General features: G+C 33.4%; 1 protein-coding gene across 5 annotated transcripts; it reads left to right on the forward strand.

The window, feature by feature from the left end:
* Nucleotides 1-551: 551 nt before the first annotated feature.
* LOC110636015 (serine/threonine-protein kinase STY8) lies at nt 552-21,419 on the forward strand. 5 transcript variants are annotated; one of them, XM_021785523.2, is made up of 16 exons: nt 564-989; nt 1,747-1,861; nt 3,024-3,133; nt 3,285-3,404; nt 4,183-4,255; nt 5,641-5,751; nt 6,267-6,317; nt 12,479-12,618; nt 12,714-12,821; nt 14,027-14,100; nt 17,338-17,513; nt 18,225-18,320; nt 19,580-19,660; nt 19,765-19,815; nt 20,773-20,913; nt 21,120-21,419. In XM_021785523.2, the coding sequence occupies exons 1-16, from the start codon at nt 805-807 to the stop codon at nt 21,126-21,128; spliced, it is 1,641 nt and encodes a 546-aa protein (XP_021641215.2). In that variant the 5' UTR covers nt 564-804; the 3' UTR covers nt 21,129-21,419. The 5 variants fall into 5 exon arrangements, 4 of the variants coding, with proteins under 4 accessions (XP_021641216.2, XP_021641215.2, XP_021641211.2 ...); XM_021785521.2 differs by having other exon boundaries at nt 569-989; nt 21,014-21,419; XR_002491267.2 differs by lacking the exon at nt 21,120-21,419 and having other exon boundaries at nt 552-989; nt 18,225-18,336; nt 20,773-20,869.
* Nucleotides 21,420-22,275: the final 856 nt, after the last annotated feature.

Here is a 22,275-nt window from a genome sequence, read left to right on the forward strand (position 1 = left end):
ATCCTTTCACCCAATTTTATGCTGCTTGCTTTAATTGTTTATTCTTTTGAAACTTAGAGGAATATATTATTTTTATATGATAATGATATACACTATAAATATTAATTAAAAATAGAATATAAAAGGAAAATATGAATAAATATATAATATTTTTATATAAATTATTTTTTTTTTAAATATCAATTTTTTTTTTAAATTCAATTTTTTTTTGCTGGATTAAACTGGTTGTTGCCACATAATTTTGCTTTCGAGATGAAATTTTCTGTGACGTGGCGATGAAAAGCCCAAAGCACAAAATCCTCTGACGCCTGTCACTTGATAATTATGACCAGCTTGTTTCCTTATCACATTCTCAAATCTTAAACGCTTAAAATATGGGGTGGACAACGTTAAAATAGCTCGTTTCCTCTTTTGGTACAAAAAAAACGCTCTATAGCTTATGCGTGATTTCATTCCCAACCCAGTAAATTATCAAAATGACCCAGGGCATTTTAGACATTTCGTCTATCTCCAACCAATTCCATTTCGCTTTAAAAACGTAGAAGAAATATCTGTTCCTCTCTTTCACGTTCCCAGCTACGAACTTGTAGGCTACAGTTTTTCTGTAGGACCATTTTGCCCTTCATTTCCCTACAGAAAATTTGCATTGTCCTTGTAGATTCCACTTAAAGTCAAAGATACTCAGCTGATCGAAATTTTCCTAACACCGAACTTTCTCGCGCTTTTCTTTCCATTTTCTCTCAGTTTCTCTCTCTCATGGCAGTAGTAGGAGGTTGCTACTAGCAGTTGAGAAGAGAGTGTCAAATGGATTTGACGGAAGGAGTTGGTGAGAGCTCGTCGCCACCGAGGAGCTTTGGGAACTTCAGCAACTATGATGTGAGGAACGCTGTGTACAATCGTTTGATGGAGAGTGGCCACAACGAAGCTGTTTCTAATCCTGAGTTGTTTCGTGAGCTGCTCAATGTCCACTTCAATCGCTTGCCTCCTAGGTTTTTGTTCTCATTTTAACTTTGATTTTTATGCATAAATGTATGTGTTCATGTCTTTGTTGTCGTGTATCTGGCTTTGGATGGCGAGAGCATTCTGTGTTTTTGAAAATTCGACTTGCCACCATTGTTTGAATGGGTTATAGCTGCTTATGTAGATAACTGGAATGTGCACGTATGAGTGGTTAGTTTTGTTTTTAACTATCAATTTTGGATTTCTGTTTTGAATTTCTTTATATTTTGAAAACAAGCATTAGCTTGGAGTTGCTAAAGCTGATGTAAGATTCCCGATATTTTTCTGAAACGTTCTACTGTGATGTTTAGAATTTTGGTTGGGAGTTTAATTCTAAGGGTACGAACGTATTGTGGAGTTTTTTTTTTTTTTCCACGCTAGGAGTTGCTGAACTGAAAACCCTTAGGATTTGCGTGTTTGGGTTTGCTTAACTACTGATAGTTATTCAGCAGAGGAAAATGAAATCAGGAAGAAATTTTACCAATGTGTCCACAAGATAGGCTGTCTATAGCATTTCAGAATACACTTAAAAAAAAAAAACTTATTTTTTTGTATAAAAGCAAGGTTTGATCCGTAGTTTTTCATGCCTTAATCTGTCTCTAAGTATGTTCTTAATTGCTTATTTGCGTTCATCTTTGGGCTTGCTTACATCATGCTCTTTTGTGCGCATGGGATGTCTCTTGTGGAATAAATGATCTCTAGTCTGTCATGGGCTGATGAAATTGCTTTGCACTTATTTCATATCAGTTATGGACTTGACATCAACATGGATAGAGTGGAGGATGTTCTGTTACACCAAAGACTTCTTACATCAGCAAAAGATCCAGAGAAACATCCTGTTTATCATATTCGTTTCTTGGAGGTACTATCTGTCTATTTGGCCTAGTAGCAAAGCTTTTGAACTTTTTTTTTCTTATCACTTAAGCTTGTTTTTAAGGCCAAAATCTGTTTCTATTGATTTTGTGGGCATGAGAGCCAAGTAATAGAATTCATAGCTTGATTTGGCTTTTGTTTTAAGTAATGTTTACAACTTTACATTGAATGATCAGACAGAAAATATGAAAAATATTTAATCCAAGTAGAACAACTTGATTAGAGTTTTTCTTGGTTCTACGAGAGGGGAAAAAAGATTTGATAGGTTTTGTCCTGTTTGGTTTTAATGTTAGAAATCTTTATAGAGTATTTTTGAACTCTTGCTCTTGGATAGCTTGTTCTTATTTTTTGTACAGTTCAAGATAAGAAGATTTTGTTCTTATGAAATTGGGAAAGTGGCAAATATGAATTTGAGTGTGGATAAGGAAGAATCTGGACAGGAAATTCATAATCATGGAACAAAAAATAGAAGTTTAGGGTGTAACAGACATTCTCCAATTAGTTTAAGGGCAAAATTTTATATATTAGGCTCTTTCATTTGAAAACTAGCAGTTCATGTCTAAATTATTTGTGAGAAACTCTTGCTTTCACTAATTAGCTAGTCAGTGTTTTACTTTCTAGCTTTCTCTTGTTATACATTACCTAATATCGTGATGCTATTGGCCAACCCTTTAGGCAAATGATCCATGCCCTATTCCTACTTTTCAAGCTGTTAATTTCCCCGTTCCCTACTTTTGTCAATTGAAGCTGTCTTTTTTGATTTTCTGGCAAACTAAACTTGTTTTGAGTAAGCTTCTTTAAAAGCTTTTCAATGTTGTTCATCTTTTTCTTTTTTCTTTTATTTTTTGTTTATTTTTCTCCTATTTCAGTGGATGACCCTAAGTTGTAATTTCATTTAGCTCTATAAATCACTCAGGCCTCTTTACTTTTCAGACTTAGAATCTTTTTGCTGTAATATAATGTGTCTCAGAGTTGCTAAATGCTTAGATATTAGGTTCAAAATCCTTCATAAATTTTTATATTTTGAAGAATCCTATAACTTCAGCTAGAATAATATTGCTTGTGATCTCAACCTGCTATTCTCTATTAGCCATGCAGATTACATTTTTTTCCTTCCTTTTTACTTTTCCCCTCTTTTTGTTGCTGGGCAGAATCTTTGCTCCAGAAAAGAAGATGGTGATGACCAACAATTTATGAACATTATTTCCATTGAGAGGCCAGATTTTGATGCAGACAATGGGGTTGTGAAATCAAATAAGAGGTATTCTAATTTATAAAGATCTTATTTCATGTGTACATGGCTATGAACCCTTTTCACTTTCCTGTAAGTGCGTGAATTTGCATGTTGTGATGAAAATATTAGTGCTTTGTGCCATGTTATGATTTGTTATTGTTGTCATTTCTGTAAGTAGAATCAGGGATTGTACAATTGACTTTGAGCCCTGCTCTAAGCTCGAGGATCTAAATTTGGATGTCAGAAAGAATTCCAAAGGCCTAGAGGAAATGTATCATGGAGAGAATGTTTCTAGAAGGTACCTTAATAACACTTTATCTGTATTTCTTGTGGTTCATTTTAATTTTGAAAGATTAAAAAGATGGTTGCTATTTGTTCGTAATGCATGAGGAAGATTTTTGTATTTTTGGGAATAGGAATGAAGTTGATTGGAGTGAGTTCACGATGCATGTCATATATGATTGTGAATTTTTTGGCTGTCATAGTCCCAATATGTTATTTTTCATGTTCACATTTGAACTTTTCTCTTATCAATAAGCAATGCAGGTTGGAATGACAATGATTTTTTTTCTTGTCCTATCTTGTATGTTCATTACAATAGGTCCACAAATATCAACTTCTTTTTCAAATAATTTTCTTACTAATATATTAACATTTTGTGCAACCTTTTTGAGAAGGTTTTCTCTTATAAGAGGAAATTTTAGAAAAAAGAACAAAGTATGAGTTTTGTCTCAATAATTTCATTTCTTAAACAATTGTTCTTATAAAGGAACAAGAAAATTTTTCTAGGACTTGGGAAGTATAGATTTTAGCCATAATAAACATAATTTTTCTTTCTTGAGATATTTTTGAAATTACGTAAAATGCTGCATGTGCATTTGTATAGAGAGTGTTTTTTTTTTTTTTTTTTTTGGAATTATTCATAACTTGGCTGGAGATATTTTTGAAATAACATAAATTAACAAGAATTGGATGCATATGTATTTATAAAAATCAGATTTGTTCTATTACTATTAGATTTTGCATTTGTCATATATGCATGAGAATTAAGTTGTTTGTTTGGAAATTTAATGCAGGCAAGAATTTGTACATGTTCCAATACATGAAGTAATATTTTCCACCATTGACAAGCCAAAGCTTCTTAGTCAGGTATATTTGGAAGAACTATGCTTATTAATTGTACATTGTCATGGCCTTAAACTGCCATGAACTTGAAGCACTTTCAAGTGAATGATTTTTCACTGCAATTCTTTGGGATTTTGTAATTGGTAATATCTCACTTGAGAAAAGTACAAAGCAAAATAAAACTGGGTTTGACTTTGTTTTAATCCTCAGTGTTTATGTCTTCTGTATTTGCGAACCAACAATGAATTATGCTGATAATTAGAGTATTGAGCACATTTTTTTTTTGTCTCAATGTCCTAGTTTTATATATTGTTAAAAATTAAGTTACTGAGAGCATTTTTTCGATGTTATGGGTTCTTTCATTTGCTGTGGTTTTACTGCTCACTTTAGAGCATAGTACTTTCACCTGGGCATTCTGCTTGATGCTTCACTAGAAATTGTTAGAAATCTTTGATTGCGTTGGTGTTAAATGTGTTGTTTGCATTTCAAACTTTACCAAAGCCTAAAGTGATAAAAGGGTGGATGTCGTTGGCGTAACTATCACGTACTGGAAAGGAGAGCACAATCACATGTCCTTTCTGAAACGTGTGAAGTCACTTGCAATATTTGTATGAACTTGCCTAGGCATTATAATGCTTTCTTTTCCTAACCTCTCCCACCTGTAAGTGTAAAAACTTTAGAGGCCTACCCTAGTATCTCTGAAGTTAAAACCAAGAGCTACTGAAATATGTTTTAATAGCAGTGTCTTTGCTTGGCTGGGTCTTCATTTGTTCTCTATTTTGCCCCACTCTGAAGTATTATTGTTGTTGAAGAGATATGATAGCAGTAATGGATTAGTGAGAGATATGGAACAAGGAGGGAGAAGGAAGAGATTTATACAAAGGCTAGGATCGTAGATTGAGATTAGAGAGTTTTCAATCCAAGCATATATTTTTTAAGTTTATTCCCTGATTCTGGTATAATTTTTGCTATAACAAAAACAATTTAAAAACTTTAATATTAACTTTTCATTTACAAAATTTATTGAAGGATGAAATTATTAAAAAATATAAAATAATAATATTTTTATTAGGTTTTTCAGACATTGGGCTCAATTGACCGTAATGTAAGAGCTATGTCCTACTTAGACCAACTTGAAGATTTTTGACAAACTGGGAAATCGCCTTTCAATTTAGGGGCAATTTAGCCTTTATGCATTCAATAAACTAAATGGAGGATTTGAAGTGTACTTGAAACAATGTAAAAGATTTTTGGGAAATATTTCAAGCATTTGTTGCAACTTAAAAGTTTTTCTGGGTAGCATGGAAAGGTTAAACTGATGATGAAATTGTACTGCTAGACTTAATTAAATATAAAAGTTTGAATCAAGAACTGAGAATTTCCTCTGATGAGGTGCTGTTTTCTTCTAGCTTTCTGCTTTGCTTTCAGATATAGGACTTAATATCCGTGAAGCACATGTGTTCTCAACAATGGATGGCTACTCTTTGGATGTATTTGTGGTGGATGGATGGCCTGTTGAGGTATTTGTTACTTGATATTAGTATCTTTGTTGTTATTCAGTTTGCCCTTTGTAATTCTGTCCTTTATATGTTATTGTTGTCTGGGAAACCATTCTCCTACATTTTATTCCTACATATTATAATTCATTGTTAGCATCCAAAAATTTTCTTGATATTTAGTTCTATTGGATGTTTTCTTTGTTGTTGTCTGAGATTTCCAGTGTGATTTAACATTGTATTGGTGACTTTTGTTTGTTGCAAGTATGGCTAATACCTGTGTTTTTTCTTTTGGCATGTGCTTGTGATTGAATCTCACTGAAAGAATAATATGAGTTTCAGTTAAATTGCCTTCATTGAATTTCCACTTTTTTGTTTTTATCTTGAACTCTTATCAAATTGGTTTGTTGAAAAAAAAAAGTATTCTTTATCCCAGGATACTGCCTTGTATTATATTAAGGAGCATTGTGATTATACTTCTTTATGACAGGGATCTGTGCTGAGTCCAAATGTTGCTGACTTTGCAATGTTGTGGCCAGGATACAGATGGTTTATATAAGGCTATGGAAAAAGCAATTTCTGGAAGTGAGGTGAAGTCTGTCTCATTGTCATTATGTTTTATTGTTTTTTTTTTTAATCATGCTGTTTTTGTGAAAAAGTTGATCAATATCAGAGGAATAGTAGAATATTTTCTTAATTTTCAGGACCTGATTTCACAGTTTTTTTTTTTTCCTGCTGCTGTTGTAATTATTGTCGACACCATATTTTGGCCGATCCCTAGAATCAATAAAAATTCTTCTTTGAACAGCTAATCACGTTTCCGATCCCTCTTTGATAGGCGGTCACATTTCCGATCTCTCCTCACAAAGAATTGAATTAATGCTGAGTCCTCATATTCATTAAGGCCTCGCCGATCTCTCAAATCATTTACCGACCTCTCAAACCCGTTGTCGAATTTCCGGACCTGTCAAGTATATTCCTGATCTCTGTTGATAAATAAAATGAACTGGCACTAGATCTTTTCCTACCGGTTTTATTGCCGACCTCCTTTTCGGAAGATTAAGAGCTAAAGTTTTGGTTCGGTTTAACGAGGGTTCCGATCTTAAGTGTTCAAGTTAAATTTTCAATTTTAATCAAGTCCCGTTCAGCATTTCTCCCCCACCGATCTCATGCTTATTGTGCTTTCCGATCTTTTATACTTAGATTAATAATGGCATTTAGTTCATGTTTCGCTATGCTCATACAATCAAATACTTAGGCAATTCAAAGATTTTCCAATCACATCCATTCATTGAACAAAAGAGATATTCCATTTCATTTCATAATTTGTACAAGTTATTCGGCTGGGGGTGATCCCCCAGCCTGATTCTCTCTCTCTTCCTCGCCTCCTCCTCACTATCTTCACCATCGCCCGGAGCCTCGTCCATCCAAGAGAAGTCCTCTTCAGATAGCGCGAGTTCGGCCAAGAGATCTTTATGAGCATTCACATAGGCTCCGGCTATTCCCGACACCATCTCTTCATCCTTTTCCTTAAGCTCTTTGTCTTTCTCCGAAAGCTCCTTATCCTTCGCGTTAAGCTCCTCTACAAGTTGAGCGACTGGACTTCTCCGAGAGCCCGTTCACTTTCAGCCAAGTCACGAGACCTTTCGGTCTTCATGGTACTTCCCTCGACTTGAGATATATAATCCCGAGCGGATGAGAGTTGGGATCGGAGGAAGCCAATTCCTGATTTTTCTTCCCGACCTCCTTACCAATCTTTTCCGAATCATGGTCACTCCACGCTTAGGCTCATGGTTCGAGTCAAGATATCATCGAGACCACTCCGGATACGATCCTCCCGAAAGAAGATGGTAGATCCGACTTTGGCAAAATCGGGTTCTCCCTATTCTTCAAGCTTTGAGCGCCACGAGAAGAGGTCCTCCGGCTCCTTTCCGTGCTTGGAATAAGAGAGGCGCTCTTCCGATCTAGGAGGAGATCAGGTTGAGGTGGGTCTCTTTGTATCTCCCGTGTTTGAAGTCGTTCAACGCTTCATCTCCTTTACTTTCCGAAGATCTCTTTGTCCTTCTTCCGCTTCCTAGAACCCTCACCACCCGCCATACCGCACAAAGAAAAGGTTAGTGAGATCTCTAAGGTCCCGAACCGAGATATAGAAAATACCAATGCCGAGCGGAAGTTCGCGAGCTTGGCCGGTGATCGCTGCATGGTCCAATGGTGCACCGCATTTGGACAGAATATTTTAGAGTGGCGGCCGACTTTTCAGCTCCATCACTATTGAGCTTTCCTCTTGACTCAAGGTAATGTGCTTGTACCACGAAAGTCCTCAAAGCGATCTTTACTCCTCGTAATGAAGAACCGGTTCTTCCAATTCTTAAGGGATGAGGGCATGAGGCTTAAGAACCTTCGCCATCCTTTACACCTTAGCCGTATTCCCTTAGCTCGGCATAGACCTCAAGCTACCAAGATCCGCCACGAGTTGGGGTGGATTTGAACAATGGATGTTCGTGAAATTTTAGGACCGCTTTATAGAAATCGGGAACCTCGCTCATACACCATAACCATGTCATCCTCTTCAAAAGAGTGATCGACACGAAGATCGCCATGGCACTTGATCACCATATGAATCAGACAAATGTTGTATTCTTGAACAAACGATTGCGATTCACGAAGAACCATAGGAAGGGTCTCTCTCCTTGAAGGTGGTGCAAGCCTTGATGGTATGACCAGACCCTAGGGGTTTAGGTTGCCTTCTTCGATGATGACCATGAGAACTGAATGGAAGGAGGGCTCATTTTTAAAAGAAACAAAGAACTTAAACAAGAAAGAAGATCAAAGTCCAGAAAATGAGAGAACTTGTTGTGAGGGATTGAAAATGGAATGAGAGAACAAAACCCTCCCACCCCTATTTATACTAGTCCGAGCATTTAATGCTCGCGAGGTTCTAATCGATTGGTGGGACTCGACACTTTTCTCAAATATCCGAATGTTCTGAGATCGGTTTATTAGAGATCGGCATAATAAGTTAAACATTTTGAATAAAGGGTCACTAAGTGTCATTCAGTAAAGAATCGATTGATAATCACATTAGGGATCGGAAAATAATCAATGCAAAAACAATAAGATGATAAAAATGAAGTCTTTATTTCCAAAAGATCGGATTACATCATTTGGGCGATCTCTAGGATCGGATTACACTAACATTGGATCACATCATTTCGTGATCTCTAGAGATCGGATTGCATTGAAAATAAAATACATCCTTTGGGCGATCTCTAATAAAGGTCTAACTACATCATTTGGGAGATCTCTAGAGATCTGATTACATTGAAGAATTACATCATTTGGGCGATCTCTAAAAATCCTATCATCTAAGGATCGGTTTATAATCGATCCCAAGGATACCCACTCAATGTGATGAGAAGTGAGCAACTCGAGATCGATCCAATCACCGGATCGTAAAATTTTTGAGAAAGGGAAAAAGATCAAAGCCTACAAGGTGAGTAAGAAATGAAGAGAGGAAAGTCGATGAAGAAAATGTCGTATATATAGAAATGGGCATTTAATGAAAAGAATAAGACAAATTTCTCTTTAATTCTGAACATCAGATCATGTGTTTAAAAATCTCTTGACCATCACGGAACTCAAAAACTTCATTCTTGTTATTACATTGTTGTTTGTAGTGAAAAAAACTTTGAAACTAGTTTTTTTGTTTTTGTTTTTAAAAAAAAAGATTTTGAATAACTTCTCTATTTTTTTTTGTTGTTCCATTATACTCTCATCATCTCTCGCATCTCCTCTTTCTTTTCTGTTCCAAGCCCTTTCCTTCTTACCTACTCTTTTTACTTAGCTTTTAGCTCTAAAGCATCTCATCTCTTCATCAACTCTCATCCACTCAACTCATCAATCTTCACATCCATTCCCATTCATCAACTATTTGGCTACATCAATTCATTTGGCTCCTTTCAACTCACAGCCATCAACAAATCAATCAACCATCTTCATCTTCATTTACCATTACCACTTTATTTGATTTGGCTCTCACATTTATTATTCATTTTTTTCATTTATTATTACTTTTTTTTTACTTTTTTACTTTTTTTCTTTTACTTTTTCTCTTTTCTCTTCTCTATTCTAAGTCTTTTCTTCTCTCTAAAAAAAAAAAAAAATCTCTTACTCTCTCTTCCATCATTTCATCAATTTCCATCATTTTATCAATTTTATTTTTTTTATTTCCAGGCTTTTAGCAAGTAATAGAAAAATATGGTCGTCTGTCAAGAAAGTCTCTTAGAAAAAGAGAAGCGAATTTAAAAAAGAAAGAAACTATTCGGAAAAATATACCAAACAAACAAACAAATGAAAAAAAAACCAAAATAAAAAAAGAAACCAAAAGGAAGACAAAAAAAATAATGCAAATGACATGATAAGTCGGAGGATAATAGTATATGGTGAACATTTAAATATGAGTTATTAAATCAAGTTTAGTATTACCAATGGAAAGAATCATTAAACCTTTATTTTTAGTGAAATTGAAATTTTGAGGAAAAGTGTTCTAATTGATGAAAATTGAAATGTAAGATCTAAGAAAAATTGAAGATCGTCGAGAAATTCCGAGAAGATCGAGGAAAGTTTTTCAAGATTTTTAAGAAAATTTATAATACTTATTTAAAAATTTTCGAAAAGAGATCTAAAGATTTAGGAGAGTTTAATTTAATTATTTTAATAAAATAGTAATATAAAAAGAGAATAGAGATTGGAGTCTTAAATAAAATTTTAAATAATAAAATTTTTAATAAATCATAATAAAGAGTATCCGGAGTCAAATTAAAATTAATCGAATAATAAATTAATATCTCTAGAAAATTTTTATTCTATCTAGAATCTCTTCTCTAAATTAAAATTTTAAAGAAAGAGATTTCTAAATTAAATCTAAAAAAAAGTTCTAAAGAAAATGAAAAAAAAAATTTAAAAAAAAGTATTTCCTTAACTAAAAATAAAAATCAAAAAAATTATTACCAAAAAAAAAAACATCCTTATCATCCCTCTCCTAACTAATCCTAAAAATTCCTGAACCTAAAACCAAAAGAACTTCCTCAAGGGACAAATAACTAAATCTAACCTACCACTTTCCCATATCAAAACTACCCTCTTACCTTCTGCTGCCCGGTGCTCACCATTTTTCACCCGGTTACCTTTCCCCAACTTTATTCATTTTTTTTTTCTTAGTCTTTTTCTTTTTTTTTTTATCTTTCAAACTTGGTTTTTTCTCACAAGAATCCCATTTGACTCCTCACTTTTTCCACGATCGGAATAAATCACACAGATTGCGGAAGAAAATTTAGTTGCCGTTGGTAATGAAAGATGATATGCTTGTTAGTGTTAGTCATTTACTCATTTGAGTTGGTGAGGTTGCATGATATCAACTTGAGATAAATCTCAATTACACCTGGAATATTGTTGGGGGTGGAGGGAACTGGGAAGGCAGGTGGATTTTGTTGGATAACAGATGAGAATGAATGTTATTGAATCCCACAATAGAAAGAAAGAGGCCAAGTGAGGAATTTACATGTGGGATCCATAAACCATTGCTTTTCTGATTTTGGGTTGAATGTGGTGTATAAAACATATTTATTGATCTCCCACAGGCCTTGTGCGAAAACTCCCTTGTTTGGGGCTTCCCCTAGTCATAACAAGGTTAAGGGAGAGGGGGAGTTTCCCTTGTGTAGCTCAGCCATTTGATGTAACCGGAAAAAGAGGAGATTCTAAATTAATAATAATAAAAAAAAGATAAATGGTAAATGATATTTGCTGTATGCAGACCTTGAAAAAATTTGTGGAGGCATTAATAAGTCATTCTTCTTTTCAACTTGCAGTTCCAAGCACATTCCTTTTATAGGAGTTTCTTCTTGACTTAACCTGGGTATCCATAAATAATTCATTACTGAAATTTTCATCCTTCAACAGTTAAACTAGCTATATCATTAGCTTGGTGTCAGCAATCAACAGATAACAGTATTGTCTTATCTTTGAGGCACATGGTTGTTGATGGTGGCTCCACTCGCTCTTCACACTGTTGAGACACCTTATGAAGCTTATATATCTGTTGTGGTTTTTCTACATGTCTGCACTAATCTTTCCTTCTAGAAATAAAATCATTAAATTTTATGACTTTCATGTGTGGTTCTTGCTTTGTGCCAGCTGTACTTGAAAAGCTTATTTTGCAACCTCTTAGTTCTGTCTCCTGCCCTCCAAATAAGAAGTAGCATCTTCTCTTGTTCCAGGATTCTTGGCTACTGAGACTTTCTGCAATCTTCATTCAAGATGGAACGAAATAATTTTTTTAAGAAAACTTGTATCATGACAGCTAGATGATGAACTTCCTCTCACTAATAGTTTGTAGATTAGAAATTCAGCTGGTTCTATGATGAAGAATGACAGTGATTGAGTTTAGAGAAGCTGTTTACCTTGGCAGTTATTTGCCAGCCTCAATTGTGAAACAAAAAGAAATCAAGATGTGTATCCATGGAAAAGATTAAATTAAATTCACAAAATGTCTGAGCTAATGAGTGGATCTTACCGCAGATTCTCAACTTTTAGCTTCCTTTAGCAATTGGCCTTGGTTTTGGTATCATATCTCAAAGTTTTTGCAAATTGTAACTTGCTTTGTCCTTTTCTAGTTGTGGCAGTTTCATCTTTGTTTGAGTAGAAAAATAATAAATGGAAAAAACTTTTTTGACTAGCCTCTATGAAAATATAGGGGTCATGGTCTGGTTCTTCACACTTTCATTCAGCGGTGGATAAAGCTTCAGCAGCACAAGCAAAATCTGGAGATTGGGAAATAGATGGACGATTATTGAAAATAGCGGAAAGAATTGCATCTGGATCTTGTGGAGATCTGTGAGTTAAGCCTTTTTAGAGCTGCTATTTTCAATTAACTTTTTCTTTTTGTTATCCTTCTGTTGCTTATCCTTCACCTTCTGTTTTATGTGCAGGTATCATGGAGTTTACCTCGGTCAGGATGTTGCTGTTAAAATTCTTATATCTGAGCATTTAAATGATAGAAAAGAAGAGGAGTTTGCTAAAGAAGTTGCAATTTTAAGGTGAATAGTGTTGAGAATTATGGACCCAAGAGTGTGAATATCAAACTGGCAAGCTACATGTTAAACTTGAGCTTGAAACTGGGCTTCCTATCACCAAAATGGCCAAAGCCTTTTTTGTTTAATTTTCCAACACTTATATGCTCATTAATTTTCTTGTACACTACTGATGTGGGACTTATTCCCATAAGTGATATTCCAACACTCCCCCTCTAGTGGCAACTGGGACATCTGATTGACACTTAAAACCTAAAACTGAAATGCAGCGGCAACACTGGGAAATTAAACTGAAACTGGGCCTTGACCTGCTCTGATACCACATTGATGGTATAAAACTGATGATTATATTTCATAGGAGAGTATACATATTTATATACAAGGTTTCCTAAGATTTAACTATCCCTATAATTAAGTTAATAAAGAATTTACTGATTTGTTTCCTGATCCAATACTGCTTCTGTAGCAAATAGTATTGTAAACTGTTTGAACATTTTGTCTGCTGGAATTGTGCCCTGCTAATTTCAAAATGTCAAAATATGAGCAATTCTCTTTGAATCTTATTTATGTCATTGTTAAATACTTTAGCTTCCTGAATTAGGAATATTCGTCTAATCGAGGTTACCTGAAACATGAAGGAAACCAAGTTACTGGAACTTTGCTGTAATGAACTGTTTACACAGGATTCAATTATTGAACACAAACTCCCATGTACGCCTCTCATGCTTTCCTTGATGAATGCCAGGGTGCTTAGAATAATATGATTCAACTCCCATGAAACTGGAAGAAGTTACTTATTGATGTTGGTGCATCCATGATGTTTTTATTTCAGTTATTTTTTCAGTTTTGATACTTGTGCTCTGGCCACTGCAAGGGCGGACCAATATTCACTTTTTTCCTGTCAATTCTGTACATATAGATAAATGTGCATTTGCATTTAATGCTGTCCCTAGGCATGCTATTTTTTGCTGATCATATTGGATAGTGAATAATAGAATAAGTATGACTATTTAGGGTATGCATTATATTTGAATAAATTTGTCTATGTATTTTGTAAGCTTAGAAATCATAATAATACATTATGTGAGTATATATGTAAACATAATTGTTGCATTGTCATTTTGTTCTATATTAGCATTTGGATGACTGCGCTACTAGTTAATTTATTTTCTAATTATTCTTCTTTTGGATTTATGCTTTTCTTGATGCAGGCAAGTCCAACATAGAAATGCCGTTCGTTTTATTGGTGCATGTACACATTCTCCACATTTGTGCATAGTAACAGGTAGACAATTCCCTGCTTGAAGACAATTTTTGCTTTTAAATTTTTTTTTCCCTCTGCCTTCTGCTTTTGATTCGATCTACATGCACATCCTTTTTGAGAACAAGAATAGATGCAATAGTAGGAATAGCACTTCAAAGTACTTAACTTGAGCTTATGCATATGTATCCTATAATCATGGATGGAGCCATGTTGGGGCCACCATGAAATTTTGAAAAGTTTCAAGAATTTAATGGTGATTTAAAAAAATATCTATTTTTATATTAAATTTTGATGAGTATAGACCCTTGAGGGTTTTGAAAGTTTTAAGTGGGTTTAATAATAATTTTATAAAAAAAAAATGTAAATTCTTTATTAAAAGAATGATACTAACAGTTAAATACAAATTCTTGTACTAAGAAAAAATCCAAATCGTTATTGTCTCTTAGCCTTGTATTCTTTATCAATTTTATTTTATCGTTTACTGATTCAACAAATCTACAATTATGATTTCTATTTTTTAAAATTTAAATTATTGGATAATATCATTAAAAGAAAGTCTAACATAATTTTTTCATTTTTTTATGAATTTAAAACATTATTAGCTTTCTTCTTGTAATCTCATTACTATTTTAGATTTTTTTTTCTTGTTAAAAATGTCTTTATACTCAAGTTAGAAGAAAAAAATTTTTCTTTCATAATATTATGTAGAAAGAGATTATTCTCCTTAATTTCAATTAATCTGTACATGGGTATATATATACAATTGATTCCTATAATTGTGTTCTACTAATTAGGAAGAAATCCTAAATAAGAAATCCTAAATAGGAATACAGAATACAGAATATACAGAGAAATAATATAGTGATTGACTTTCCATAACACTCCCCCTCAAGTTTGAGCATAGATGTTAATCATGCCCAACTTGTTACAAATGTAGTCAATCCTAGCTCCATTCAGAGCTTTTGTGAAAATATCTCCTAACTGCTCTCCAGTTTTGATGTGTCCTGTTGAGATGATCTGTTGTTGAATCTTTTTACGAACAAAGTGACAATCAATCTCAATATGTTTGGTCCGCTCATGAAACATCGGATTAGAAGCAATATGGAGAGCAGTTTGATTATCACACCACAATTTCGCAGGCAGAGAGGTCTTAAAACCTGTCTCATCTAGTAATTGAAGTATCCACATTACCTCACATACTGATTGTACCATGGCTCTGTATTCGGATTCAGCACTAGATTGAGAAACTACACTCTGCTTCTTGCTTCTCCAAGACACCAAATTTCCTCCAACAAAAACGCAATATCCAGTAGTTGACCTCCTGTCAACCTTAGATCCAGCCCAGTCGGCATCTGAAAAACATTCAACATTCAAATGCCCATGATAACTATATAACAAACCTCTTTCTGGAGCGCCCTTCAGATAACACAAGATTTGTCCCAAGACTTTCCAATGAGCAACAGTTGGGGAAGACATAAACTGACTTACCACACTAACGGCGTAAGCAATGTCAGGACCAGTGATTGTAAGGTAGTTCAATTTTTTTACCAATCTCCTGTATCTCTTTGGATCTTCAAACAATTCACTATCCCTGCTAACAGTTGTAAATTTGTAGTCATTGGTGCACTACAAGGCTTAGCACCTAATTTTTCTATCTCTGTCAATAGATCGAGGACATATTTTCTTTGAGACAAGAAAATACCCTTTTTACTTCTCATAACTTCAATACCCAACAAATACTTTAATAATCCCAAGTCTTTGGTCATAAACTGGGTTTGGAGTGATCGCGCTTACTCTTTTGCATACCAAATTCCTGTACTGCTTCACTGAATCTCCTAAATCAGGCCCTAGGACTTTGTTTCAAGCCATAAAGAGACTTTCGAAGCCTATAAATTTTACTCAACTCCCCCTGAGCAACAAATAGTCACCCTAATAGATGACTTACTCTGATACCATGTAGAAAGAGATGATTCTCCTTAATTTTAATTAATCTGTACATGGGTATATATATACAATTGATTCCTATAATTGTGTTCTACTAATTAGGAAGAAATTCTAAATAAGAAATCCTAAATAGGAATACAGAATACAGAATATACAAAGAAATAATATAGTTATTGACTTTCCATAACATATTAGAAGTTAAACCATGTCATTTATTTTATTAAATTTATAATTTTAACTGAATTTGCTTTTTATAATTTTTTTTTAAAAAGATTTGAGATAAATTGGATAAATTTTTTAATATTAGGCCATAAATATATTTTAGGTTTAGCAATTCACGATATTAATAACTCATTATATTTTTAAACTAATAGCAATTCCATTTAATTTTTAGCAAATCAATTTTTTTTTTAAAAAATTAAAGCTTTTATTTTTATCATTATATTTATTAAATGTTTTTGTTTTATAATTATGAAATGATTCTATCACTATATAGAATTATCATAATTAGTTAATCAATCTCTTAAATCAACATATAAACAAGTGATTTATTAACAAATCATATATTTCAATTGGGCCCTCTAAACTAAACTTTTAGCTCCATCACTGCTTATAATTGAACTTCTTTTAGGGACTTGCCTTCATTCATTCATTTTTTCTTTGATCACCTATTTTGTAGTTTACATGATTTGAATTAAAGTCACCCAGTTGTTTCACTTTATTCTGGTTGAATAAATTCATGCTATGTTACATGACATCTGTTTTGTATGGATCATGAGCAATGGCAAAGCCAAAAATTTTTTCTTGAGGGGGCTAATGTTATATATAAAATTGATTTGAAAAATGGTTAATTAGTAATTACACTCATTATTCATATATTTTGAGGAGTTTATGTTATATATTCAAAAAATTACCATAATAGAGTGTAGGTGAGCTAGAAAAATTTTTTTGAGGGTGCTAATGCTATAAAAATCTATTGAATGTATAATGAGAAATAAGGTTTCTAATATTTCTCATTATTTATATTATGATAAAACAATATATATATATATATATATATATATATATATATATATATATATTTGGGGTTTTTTTTTTGGGGGCGGGGCGCAGCAGGCAATCCTCTCTGTCCCTGATCATGAGAACACGCCGTAGAGGTAGTTGTGTCACTGATTCCAATTAGTGGAACTCCTGTTCCAAAGAAAACTTAGGCTTTTGGACTGAATTTTGGGATTATTCAACTTCAAACATATTTCATACCATATGTGTCTGTCTTCTGTTTAACATTTTCTTGCCTCATTTTCTTGCTTGCAGAGTATATGCCTGGTGGAAGTCTTTATGATTTCTTGCATAAGAATCATAATTTATTGAAGCTCCCGCAGTTGTTGAAGTTTGCAATAGATGTTTGCCGAGGCATGGAATATTTGCATCAAAACAATATAATTCATAGGGATTTGAAGACAGCAAATTTGTTAATGGACGCTCACAAGGTAAGGATAATCATTAAAACTGATGGGATTCAGATCACATCTTTGTTGGCCCTTAAGTTACATAAATGTGAAGTTTCTTTAAATCAATCTTATTTTATCATTTTGTTGTTCTTGCATTCTAGAACTTGGGAAATATGATAATCAATAGACCATAATTCAGGAATTTTTTTTAATAAATATTTCTTCAAAATTATTTAATGTTATTTGGAAGAGTAGCTGTTTCCCTTGGGCTTTAACTGAAGAGTTAAATCTTACCTATGAAGAAAGAATTGAATTGTTTACTTTTGAACAATTGGGGACGGTGGACCTAAATGGGTGTAGCCTTAGCTTCAATAATGGGATTAGAGTGCTAGCTGCTTTTTGGGAGGAGCACTAGCCTGTTGTAGCCTGCAGTTCTTCCACGATCATATAGCTTCTTTCTTGACTAGTGGTTGAAGATTTTTTTTCCTGATATTATGTCCTTTCTTGGATCACATTGTTGGATTTGATGCTATTTTTAATGTGGTGCATTCAGAATAGGTAAGTGTTTTAATCAAGTTCAAATACTCCTCACTGTTAAAATGTAAACGTGGCTGAGTTTGAGTTCAGGATGTGTGTGTGTATTTTTTTAGATATTTAAAATATTAAAGAAAAAAAAGGGGGTGTGATGGCTGTGGAGAAATAGGTTTGCGTCTTTACCATAATAAGAAACATGTATGTTTTTGTCTCAAGGTTGTTAAAGTGGCAGATTTTGGAGTTGCTCGGTTCCAGAATCAAGAAGGTGTGATGACAGCAGAGACCGGAACATACAGATGGATGGCACCCGAGGTTTGGAATATTTTAGGTTTGCTTTGTTGTTCTGCCTTTTAGCTTCTTACTCTTAGAGAGTTATAGAACCTTATCGTGTTCTGAGTTTGGGCCTGTATCAATTTTTATCATCAACTCCTAATTGATTGGTTGTCAATTGGGAAAAATAATACTCACTGCATTTGATTTGTAAAATCTCATTATGCAGCTTGCTACAAATCCTGGCCATAACTATATGTCATCCTTCTTTCTTTCTCTCTCCCCAACCTAACCAAGAAGCAAGAATACGTTATAGGCCATTGTTCCTTTCATTTTAGTTTGTTTTTGTGTTTGCCTGTGCGCTTTCATGTTAAGAAGTGAATCAGAGTATCATTAATGCAGTATGGGAAGATGGAGATCCTAATACAATTTAGGAGTTATTTTCAATGTAAAATTTGGAAGATGGAGATCCTAATACAATTTAGGAGTTATTTTCAATGTAAAATTTGGAAATTTAAGAGTTCTATTACTGAGAAATTTTATTATTATTATGACTATTATTTCCTAGTTTATATTATTCCTAATTAGGATTGAATTAGGTTCTAAAATCCTAATGTGATTGGGATTCCTAATTCTATAAATAAGACTTGGGGTTTTTATTATTTTTAGCAAAGACTTGATATGAGAATTATTTGAGCATAATACAGTTTGAAAATTAGTTCTCTTTCTCTATGGATTTGTTCCTCTCTTTGCCTTTGTTATTTTTGGTGCTACATCAATCATTTTTGCAGCAACAATAATCTAACATTTTGCATGCTTTCGCAATTTTTGAATGGGCAATCATATCATGAATTTCAATTCTGTCATAAAGAACCAAACCTCCATGTTTATGCTTGTACATTGCTTCTTCATAAGTGAATTAAATAGTCCTTGACTTTTGGAAAAATATACACTTTAGTCCCTCATCTTTAAGTAAAACAGCTTTTTTTTTTTTTTTAATTCCTCACATTTTAGAGGAAACAACATTTTAGAAGCTTTATTTGTTGAAAACTCAAAATGTTATTCAAAGTAAAATCAAACATGTTATTTAAACAGAAGGAATAAATTATTGTGAAATTAAGAAGTTGAGGATCATTTAATTCATTTTTTAAAACAATTATTCAAGTGTAAAATCTGCCAAATTTTGGGCCTTTTATAATTTGATAAAAAAAAAAAAATCTTACTAGATACTATTTAGTGTACCTTTCTCTTGCCATTTGCATCCTAATTTGGTTGCTTATATCTAATCTGGATGTTGCAAGGTTATAAACCATCAACCATATAATCAAAAAGCAGATATATTCAGTTTTGCTATTGTACTGTGGGAGCTGGTAACAGCCAAGGTATTTCCTAAAGTTACACCCAGCTTTGTGGCAAACGATTTAATATAGAAGTTTGTGCACTAATGTTGTAATTTTCTTACTTTGCATTTTTACTGGTGTTCCAGGTGCCATATGATACCATGACTCCACTACAGGCTGCCCTGGGAGTAAGACAGGTTTTCACATCTATATGTTGATTCATGTCTTAAATATATTTAATGTGGAAATCTGAATTTCGTTAAGCTTCTATATAAGTGCATGACAACATTAGTAGTGAATTTGATTAGACTTCTGTAGAAGATTATGATGTGGAGGACAAGTTCGTAGCCTAATCAACACAACAAAAAAGCATTAAAAAGAGATAAGACTAAAAAGGTACCTGGTAAAGCCCATGAAGTGAGAGTCCAATGAGATGCCCAGAAAACCACCTTGTCCCAAAATAAAGGAAAAATTCTGGAATCCTGCATTCCTCTTCATCCAGATGCTACATAATACTGAAAAGAATAATAATTCTATAGAACTTTAGCACATTTTTTACCACCAATTGCTCTCTGTTCTAAACCAATAAAAATCAAAAAGATTCTGGATGTACTTTATTCTTTCCAAAAAGACCAAAATGTAGTTCCCAATTGTCCAAGCTAACTTACAATGTAAAAACAAGTGAGACCAATTGCAATACCTGATGCATCAATAAGGAGCTAAATATTCGTTGCTAGACCTCCCTTTTTGCAAGTAGTCATTAGTATTCACATTTTGGGGAGTTGTAGACCGAACAAGGGCCCTTAATTTGAGTGGCACCTTAGCTTTTCAAATTGGGATAGTTATATTTGCAGTCCTAAAAGTTGTTCCATTTTCATAATTGCTTCCTATTTTTTTTCTTTTTATTTTTGACGATGAAATATTAATAGTGTACACTTAAAATCGCTCATCATTAGTCCTATCTATTAGTGTGTTCTAGATACCATTAAAACAAAAATTAGGGGAAAATAAGAAATGGGAAATTTTTCTCTGTTGTTAGAATAGTATATTCCTTGAGAATTTAGAGTATAATGTTCTCCAGGGGTGCATATATGGTTCGTAAATTGTTTTTCCAGGTTAATTCATCCCTTATGTTGTTTAATCTTGTATTCCAGGGACTGCGTCCTGAACTTCCCCAGGATGCACATCCAAAGCTATTAGACTTGATGCAGAGATGCTGGGAAACAACGCCTGCGAATCGACCATCCTTCTGTGAGATAACAGTTGAACTTGAAAACCTTCTCCAAAACGTTCAGGTAAAAAATCTTTCAATAACCACCTCCACTCTCTGTCCCACAAAATTTGAAATAAGCTAGCTATGCTTCATGTGCATCTGACCATGCATTCACTTGTTAGGAAACTAAGGATGCAGTGAATGGCAGCTGAGCCATTGCTGCGTGCAATATGGTTACGATACTAACAATTACATTTTGATGTCTTCCTTTTGTCATGGTTCCTCCAGAACAGTTAATAGAGTGTTTATGTACAGCCAAGGGAAAAAAAATTATATAGTCTGTCCATTACAACACTAAAGAAACAAAGAGCGCCATGATTAGTGTTTTTTCGCAACAATAGCAGTTTCTCATACAGGAGTTCCCATGCACAGTTGTAAAGTTTTTGATTAGTGCTATTTGGTAAGAAATGAGTAACAAAACTGAAATAGTGCTTTGGGCTAATAGTTGGATGGTCCAAGTGTTTGTTTTGTAATATAGGATTGGAAAAAAAATATAATTAAGTAATCAGTACTTTTGTGTTTTTTCAATTCAATGATAAAAAAAGTTTTATGACAAATTGGAAATTTAATTATCACACCATTAGCAAATCAAGGAAGAAAAAAGATTAATGTGTTAAGTGCGTTTATGTGGAGTTGGTGTGTCATATTAACATTAATGTCATGTCTAATGTAGCATGTTTACATAAGTTTTACATTATCATCACGCACATCATGGTAATGCAGTTAACGGCATTATTCTTTAAATTTTCAAAATGCTAATGGTGTGATAGTTTAACATTAGATTTGTCACATAATTTTCTTTGATCTTTAAATCGAAAAAATGTGAAAGTACATGTTATTAAATTATACTTTTTTCTAAGATTTATGCTTAAAAAATTTTATAATAAAAAAACTGAAATGGTTGGGCATTAGTGCAAAGCTATTATTATTATTATTATTATTATTATTATTATTATTATTATTATTATGTTGCTGGGCTTTTAATTAGTATTTTTGGCTGGGTCTGTATGCATGAAGAAATTGATTGGTTAAAGAAAAGAGTTTCTCTTTTCTTTTTTTTTTCTTTTCACCGGCTAAAGAAACGAGCTTTGGTCTTTTACTTTTCGAGAAAGATCATGACAGCTCAATTAAAGCAACGATTCCAAAAATCTTTTTTATTTTGGTTTTTATCAGTTCATTGGATTAAAAATAGGATTGGGTATATATAAAAAAAACAAGTGCCATTTAAGCTATTTTTAAGAAGGGTTCTGTGGCTTGAGTTTTGATAAATAAATATTTTTTTAGTTAAATTTGTTAGAAAAAAGTTCAGGGGTGGTGGTATTTCTTTACTTTCCACATCAAAAGTTGTTAGCAATCATCAACAATTGTCAATAAAATTAATCGA

This window comes from Hevea brasiliensis, chromosome 16 (assembly GCF_030052815.1).
Source record: "Hevea brasiliensis isolate MT/VB/25A 57/8 chromosome 16, ASM3005281v1, whole genome shotgun sequence".
In the NCBI taxonomy this organism is placed as follows: Eukaryota; Viridiplantae; Streptophyta; class Magnoliopsida; order Malpighiales; family Euphorbiaceae; genus Hevea; species Hevea brasiliensis.

Coding starts and splice junctions, on each gene's coding strand:
- LOC110636015 (XM_021785519.2), top strand. CDS start 805: ATGGATTTGACGGAAGGAGTTGGTGAGAGCTCGTCGCCACCGAGGAGC. Junction 6,318..12,478: donor AAGCAATTTCTGGAAGTGAG/GTGAAGTCTGTC, acceptor ATGAAAATATAG/GGGTCATGGTCTGGTTCTTC. Junction 19,661..19,764: donor GGGAGCTGGTAACAGCCAAG/GTATTTCCTAAA, acceptor CTGGTGTTCCAG/GTGCCATATGATACCATGAC.